This window comes from Myodes glareolus, chromosome 9, assembly GCF_982192425.1.
Source record: "Myodes glareolus chromosome 9, mMyoGla1.1, whole genome shotgun sequence".
In the NCBI taxonomy this organism is placed as follows: Eukaryota; Metazoa; Chordata; class Mammalia; order Rodentia; family Cricetidae; genus Myodes; species Myodes glareolus.
The window spans coordinates 96,134,795-96,142,852 of NC_142034.1; the positions used below are offsets into that span (position 1 = coordinate 96,134,795).

The following is an 8,058-nucleotide window of genomic DNA, read 5'->3' on the forward strand; positions in this document are numbered from 1 at the left end:
TCTGAGGGATTCTGGTCCCAGTAGCCAAAGAGACTCCCTCCCATAAATGACTGTTCTGTGGTTGTTCTGAACATTTTTCCTGCTCAGAAGACTGAGACCCTATACACCTGCTCCTTCCTAGCTTAGGACTTGACCGTGTTCCCAAGATATCACTAACTCTGAGGTTAGTGTGAGATGAACAGCGCAGGATAGCACCAACCGCCCTCCAGGTAGGGTTACAGCAGAGGAGACACACACATTTACTGACTTGGGGTGAATTTACTTGAGAAACACCCCCTGCAACTCTTCCAGCAGCAAGAAGCCGACATAGAAGCTCAAATCCATTGGTTATCGCTTGTGACAGCACAGCACTAACAGGACGTCTCTGCTGCTCTGTGCTAGGAAGGAGGCAGAAGGAAAGCGGAGGTATAAACATGGCATAGCTATTCTTAGAGGCTGTGTGGCCACTGGGATGCTCAGGTAGGAAACACACCTTGGCGGAGAGTTGGAAAGCAGATGTGTAGATAGCCTGGGCACATCCTGGGTTAGCAACTCTGTGAACTGATTTGCAGATGGGACCCTGCCTGGTGCCCTATTACCTTATGTCCCTGCCTGTTTAGGTTTTGAATTTACTGTCTCCTCTTCACTTGGGCTCTGACCATGAGAGGCAGCAATCAGTCTGGAGTCTCTGAGTTCCTCCTCCTGGGACTCTCCAGGGATCCCCAGCAGCAGCGGATCCTCTTCCTGCTCTTCCTCACCATGTACCTGGCCACTGTCCTGGGGAACCTGCTCATCATCCTGGCTATTGGCACAGACTCCCGCCTGCACACCCCTATGTACTTCTTTCTCAGCAACCTGTCCTTCGTGGATGTCTGCTTCTCCTCCACCACTGTCCCCAAGGTGCTGGCCATGCACACACTCGGGACTCAGGCCATTTCCTTCTCTGGGTGTCTCACACAGATGTATTTTCTCTTCATGTTTGTGGACATGGATGATTTCCTGCTGGCTGTGATGGCCTATGACCGGTATGTGGCCATCTGCCACCCTTTACACTACACAACAAAGATGACCCAAAAAGTCTGTGTCCTGATGGTGACTGGATCATGGGTCACTGCCAATCTGAATGTCCTATTACACACCCTGCTCATTGCTCAGCTCTCATTCTGTGGAGACAATGCCATCCCCCACTTCTTTTGTGATGCAACTCCCCTCCTGAAACTGTCCTGCTCTGATACACACCTCAATGAGTTGCTGATTCTTAAAGAGGGAACTGTTACCACGGTCACCCCATTTGTGTGCATCCTGATCTCCTACATCCACATCACATCTGCTGTCCTGAGAGTCTCTTCCCCAAGGGGAAGATGGAAAGCCTTCTCCACGTGTGGCTCCCATCTGGCTGTGGTCTGTCTCTTCTATGGCACCATCATTGCTGTGTATTTCAACCCCGCATCTGCACATTCATCTGAGAAGGACACGGCAGCCACCGTGCTGTACACAGTGGTGACCCCCATGCTGAACCCGTTCATCTACAGCCTGAGGAACAGGGACCTGAAAGGGGCTCTCTACAAAGTGGTCCACAGAATGACCTTTTCTGTTTAATGAGAAAATTTGTAGTGCTCCTTGTTCCCCATTACGTTTCAGAGTTGAGTATAATTTTGTAACTAGACCGTTTTAAGCTCAGCCAGAAACAATTGCTTCTTTCCTGTCAGGTGAATCTCATCACCAGTTGCAAGAATGGAGTTCCCAAATATATGACAGGAACTTTGTCTGTCATGATTGTCTTTTTTGTTTTTGTTGTTGTTTTTTTGTTGTTTTTTAGTTTTTAGTTTTTGTTTTTCAAAACAGGGTGTCTCTGTAGCTTTGAAACCGGTCCCAGAAGTAGTTCTTATAGAAAACATTGTCCTCGAATTCCCAGAGATCGGCCTGCCTCTGCCTCCTGAGTGGTGGCATTAAAGGCCTGTACCAGTACAGCCTGCTGTGATTGTTTTCTTGGGTTCCTGTGATGGAACCTAGGTCTCTATACATGCTAGGTCAGTGCTCCACCCTGTACAACTATGTCATGTTTTGCATTGGTTCTGAGGGTTTATCCTCAGTCCCTCATGTTCGGAAGGCAAGCACATTACAGACTCAACCATCTCTTGTTTAAAATAAGATGTATTTGTTAGCTAGTGTGGTGCTGTATGAAGAGGCAGGTTGATCTCAGTGATTTCTAGTATAACCAGGCCTACGTAGAGAGTACCAAGGCAGCCTGGTCTATATAGAGAGATTCAGGCCAGCCATGGATAAATGGTAAAACCCTGTCTGCAATATAAACAAGCACAAAATGCTTATATCTGTTTTTATTCAAATGTATTTTTTGTGTGCATATGCATACATGAGCACACACACACACACATGCATGTCACAGTATGTAAGGTGGAGGTCATGGACAACTTTAAGGAGTGTATTATCTCTTTTAAAGGGAGGGGAGAAAGGAGTCCAGCTCGCAGAGTCAAGACTGAGGCAAGTGCCTTTCTCCCCTGGGCCATCCCACCTTCCCCTAAGAGAAGTCCTTGTTTAAGAGTCTGTAGGAAGATGTGGTAACATCTACATTTGAACACTGTGATCACCTAGGAATCTACTGTAGTGTAAAATCTCCATACAGAACAGGTAGGGGTCTCTGGAGGGTTTGGTGACAGGGAGATGGAGAAAACATCTGAGTTATCTCCGATGAGCGGTGTCCTTATGTGTCCCCCATGATAGTCTTGCTGGAGGTTGGTTCACAAAAGATCCTTTGTGAAATGTGATCTTACCTTCAGGAAATGCATTTCAGAGCAGACAGGGCTTCAGGAACCCAGAGACGAGCTGAACAAACTCTGGACCCTTTAGGGGAATTCTGATTGGCTGTATGTACCATTGGAGTGTGCATGAGCTCATGTGTGGCATGTGGTAAGGAAACCTACATTCAATGCTCCCTCTGCTCAGACCCACTGCCAGGTCTCTTCCTAATCGCTTGTGAACCAAGCCCTTCTTCCCCATGAAGTCTTTTCTTTTGTGTTCTCTAGTCTCGATTATTCTTGGAGTTATTCATCCTCTTCTTAAGACTTTCTTCAGATGATGAGCTGCCCTGGTCCCACACCCCCTCCTCCTTGTCCTTAAGCAAAGGCAACAATCAGCTTTAGAGAGAAGAGGAGAAACAGAGGGGAAAGGCCAAGGGATGAATGAGTCTGGCCTGAGCTTCTATTTGCTTTCATGCTGAGGACAGCTTGGAGGGCCGTGTCCCCTCGGCACACACTCTGCTTCTGAGCTTCATCTGCCCTCTCCCAGCTCCTGAGAATGTTCACTGAATGAGCTCCTTCAGAAAACGAAGACCTCACAAAGAGCAAAGAGCAAACGGTGCTGTAAAGACCCAGAGTCAAGTCGCCCTGCCCTGTGTGTCTTCTCGTTGTGTCCTTCTTCCTGAACAAGGTCACTCACGTCTGCTTAACATTAGAGAAGTGAGTTTGAAATTTCTTCCAAAATTGTGTGTCCTTGTGACCCCTGTCTATGTACAGAATGTATGCATCATGGATCATTTGGCGGAGAAACAGAAAGCAAATCCATCATTTACATTTGCAAACCCATCACTCATATTTCAACATCTTCTGCTGTCCTAAAATAATTCTGCACAAGGAATAACTTCTGTATCCGCTTACTTTTTCCACCTAATATTTTTATTATACATGTAGTTTTAATAAAATCTGTAAGGGACTTGATTATTTTACTTGTTCACGTATTCTGCCTGTATGTATGTGTGTGTGCTACTTGTGTGCCTGGTGTCCAGGGACACCTGAACCTGCAGTTACAGACTGTTGCTAGCTACCACCTGCATCTAGGAGATGAACCCAGGTCTTCTGCGAGAACAACAAGCGCTCTAACCATGGAGCCACATCTGATGTTCTGACTGCAGTGAGATCTGACACTGTAAAATCAGCTGAGCCCGGAAGACTGACTGAAACCCTGGCTTTGCTCAAATCCAAAGGCTTTGGTGTGCTGAGAACTCTACCCAGGACTTATTTTCCAGCCCATGGTTATAATTATCCATTCAAAATGTTACTTTCTCCTCCCCTCCCTCTGAGTTGGATATGCTGTACATTGCATGTTGCCCTTACACACATGATTTTTTTCCCTTAGTCACCTGATCACCGGGATTGCAGGCATTGCCATGACAGTTTGGTGTTTGCCTTAAAAAAAATGTGTGGTGATCCATAACTGTAGTCTCTGGACTCAGAAGGCAAACGCAGAAGGATAAGAGCTTTCTCCAGCCTCAGTTACAACATGATCGAGTCCACTTCTACTGAACAAATTCCTGTCCCATGATAATTGCTTAGTGTAAAGAGTGCAATTCAGATCTGTGATTTCTCTTATATTTGGTTGTGAGCCTTGCCTTTATCAGCAGAGCCAACTCTCCAACTCTAGTCTGTAATTTCTCCGGCATTGCTGCTGTTAGTTTTATAGTAAACTGACACATATACCTCTCTGCTGCACTGCCCTGTAAAACAATGTCTCCACGTGTGTTGTGGCTTCTGACAAGTGGTTTACATTTTTGACCCTTGACCTTGTATTTGGCCACATGAACTACAAAAGAAGATGTGCTGTAGGCTGTGACATTCTGTCTGTTGATGCTCCCCAGTAGAGCTTACTCCCTAGAGGCAGACCCTGCCTCCTGAGAACCAAGAGGAACACAGAGGGAGTATGAGAGGTAGCAGCAGGTGCCAAGTCCTGGTGACACAGGTGACAGGCAGGCCAATGAACAAGAGAGGATAGAAGTAATCGCTTTGGAAACGCAAAATGGCTGTGCTCCTCAAGGATGGTTACTTCATAAAAATTAGAGATTTCATTCTATTTGGTTTTGAGATACAGTCTTTCTATAGAGCTCACACTGTTACTGAATTCTTCATCATCTATGTGTATTTTGTGTGAGTTTGTGTGTGTAGACAGAGTCTCCTGTGACTAAGTCGGGCTCCTCTATGTGGCTGAGGTTGACTTTGAAAGCCTGATCCTCTTTCCTCCACCTCCCAAGTGTTGAGCTTACAGAATTTTCCACCGTGCCTCTCTTATACAGAAAGCTTCTTCTTTTGTTAAACTTAAAAACAACCTTTAAGTGTATGGGTGGATTCCCTGCTACATGTCTGTGTACCTCGTGCATACCTAGTGTCTGCAGAGGCCAGAAGAGAGCATTGGAATCCCTGGGATTAGATTTATGGATGATTGTGAGCCACCATGCGGTTGAGCCACCACCAGTGGGTGCTAAGATTCGAACCTGGTGCCTGTGAGAGAGCAGGAAGAGTTCTTAATTCCTGAGCCATCTCTCCAGCCCTGACAAAAATTCTTAAAGAATCCATGGGTCTCAAGAATTTTATCTAATAGAACCCCCTTTTTACCAGTTTGTAAATAGATTCTTCAATGGTTTCAATTTCTCTTTTTCTATAAAATGGAAAAAAAAACATATTACTTATCCCACTACCCCTCTTCAAACTGATTAATAGCATATGAATTGCATGTGCACGGGGCATGATCTCTAGGTGATATCCACCCGGATACAGATGACTAAACAGAGTGAAGGACGGAATATGACTTGATACACAGGCTCTGCATGGTGGACAAGAGCTCTGACAAAGTCAAAAGTCATGAGACATTTAATACAATTTGTTTCAGTTAGTCATGTGTCACAACTCCTTGAGGGGACTTCCCTCCTCACTAAGCAGAGGATGAGAATTTGGGACTCTAAGGAAAGAGGTCAGATGCTTCCCAAAGTCAGACAACAGGGAGCAGTGGGTTAGGAAGTGTGCACATCTCCGTGAAATTCAGAAGCTTATTAACTTTCTATTTTATTTTATTTGTATTCTTTTGGAGACAGTGTCTCACTATGTATTTCTGGCTGCCCTGAACTCACTATGTAGGACAATCTAGTCTGGAGTTCACAGAAATCTATGTGCCTCTGCGTCCCAGGTGCTGGGATTAAATTTATAAATTACAATGTGCTTGTCTTAGTTTCTTTTCTATTGTCATGTAGAGACACCATGACCAAGACAACTTATAAAAGAAAGCATTTAATTGGGAGGTTGTTTATGATGTCAGATGGCGAGTCCATGACCATCATGGTGGGTAGCCTGGCAGCAGATGGGAAGCATGGCACTGGAGCCGCAGCTGAGACCTTATATCTGATCCATAAACTGGAGGCAGAGGGCAAGAGACTGAACCTCGTGTGACACACGTGTGACACACTTCCTTCAAAGACCACACCTCCTCATCTTTCCCAAAACAGTTCATCAACTAGGAACTACATATTCAAACATGAGCCAATAGGGATAATTGTCACTCAAACCAGCACAGTGTGTGTGTGTGTGTGTGTGTGTGTGTGTGTGTGTGTACACAAGCAAGCTATATAGCACTTGCGGATGTCAGAGAACAGCCTGCTAGAGCCAGTTGGACTGTGTGGGTCATGGGGGATCAGCTGAGGTCATCACGCTTGCTGGTTTGTGCCTATAACTGAGCTATCTCACAGGCTGTTGAAGTCAGTCTCTTGATTCTTACAACACTTTACATTCTCAACAGTGATATTAACTGGAACTGTGTGTGAGGAGGAGAATATGCTGGATTCTGATGTTCTCTATAGCAGAAGGATGTTGCCTGTAGTTACACTCAATATTCCACCATTTTCAGTGTTGTTTAAGTCCTGAGTAAGGGACTCAGGTGACAGTCTTTATTGTTAGTGTTGGACCCCAAAGAGCCAAAGAAGGAGAAAGGACAAATTGCTCTCTGCTTGTCTCTAATGAGGCTCTCAGGGACTATGGCCCTCGTGGCCATGAAAGTTCCTCTCAAGGGCTTGTTCTGTGACTCCCCAGATGTCCTTCTGCTCCTGAGGGCTGAGCCCCGGTTTCAGAGAATCCTGCATACAGCCCATCAACACCAATGACATTTCTCTTCCCTCAGAGTAACAACTTCTGGCCAAGGAAAAAAATGTGAATCAAGCCCAGCACTTCTGGTGACATCGAGGACTGCCATCTGCTCTCAAAATCAGGTCAGTAGGACTTTATGTTGCATATTGGAGGTGAAACCTTCTAGGGACACCCCTTCCTTTAAAGTGGAGCAACATAAACAGTTCTTAGCTCACAGACCATTCTTTGTAATCACCCATTATAACCAGCGCCTGTCTTGTCAGGTTCTGGCATCCTGGTCGTGGGGAGTCCAGGATGGCCAAGTGTCTGCCCATCCCTCTGACTCATCCTTTCTGCCTTAGTTCTACAAGTTCAGCTCAGGGCACCTAGCCAAAAAGCCGTGGTCTAGAACTCAGATGTGAGCTCTGTATGAGTCTAGAGAGCAGCACACTGTGATTATCAGTCTGGGGGTGGCTTTGGATGAGGCCAAATTTGGTCCACAGAGCAAACAGGACTATGTGATTTGTTCAGATTGGAGAGGATGGAGAATCCATGTTTTCTCCAAAGCCACATTGTCAATCATGGGTCTTAAAAATACTGGGTGTTAAATGCTTGTGGGTGTTAGCATCTGGGTGTGTATGTGTGCTTTGGTGGTTTTATATCTTTTTGTCAATATAGATTAATTGTACATGTGATGGTTTCATCATGGCATTTTTACACATATGTAAATTATGTGATCCCATGTAATTCATCTCATCCTTTACTGTCTTTGGCTTCCCCTCTGGTTCTCTTTGGAACCTGGAAGTAGGTCCCCTTCTACTTTAATGTTTTTATTATTATTCTGTATTAATTACTAAAAATAATGTTATTTAATTAAAATTGAAAAATGGCTGCAGTCTCTCTATATCTTGGTTGTCCTGAGACTCTTACATTTTTGGTTGTGAGCCTTGCCTTTAATGCTGAGCCATCCCTCCAGCTGCTGAGAACTCTATGGAGATAATCTCTATGTATGAAGCTGGCCTTAAACTCACAGAGATCCTCCAGCCTCTTCCTTTCGAATAGTGTGATTGTAGATGTTGCAACCAATCTGCAGCGTATTTCTTTATTAACTTATATTTCCCATTTGAAAGAAATGTAGTCAGGCAGTAGAAGGTAATCGGGAAGCAGAGCCAGGTTGATC

General features: G+C 45.1%; 1 protein-coding gene across 1 annotated transcript; it reads left to right on the top strand.

The window, feature by feature from the left end:
- The first annotated feature begins 524 nt into the window (after positions 1-524).
- Positions 525-1,767, top strand: LOC148121039 (olfactory receptor 1f45-like). The gene has a single exon (XM_087910794.1). The coding sequence runs from the start codon at positions 640-642 to the stop codon at positions 1,576-1,578; it is 939 nt and encodes a 312-aa protein (XP_087766920.1). The 5' UTR covers positions 525-639; the 3' UTR covers positions 1,579-1,767.
- Positions 1,768-8,058: the final 6,291 nt, after the last annotated feature.

Bases quoted from the DNA above. Each gene is read 5' to 3' on its own strand.
- LOC148121039 (XM_087910794.1), top strand. From the start codon at position 640: ATGAGAGGCAGCAATCAGTCTGGAGTCTCTGAGTTCCTCCTCCTGGGA.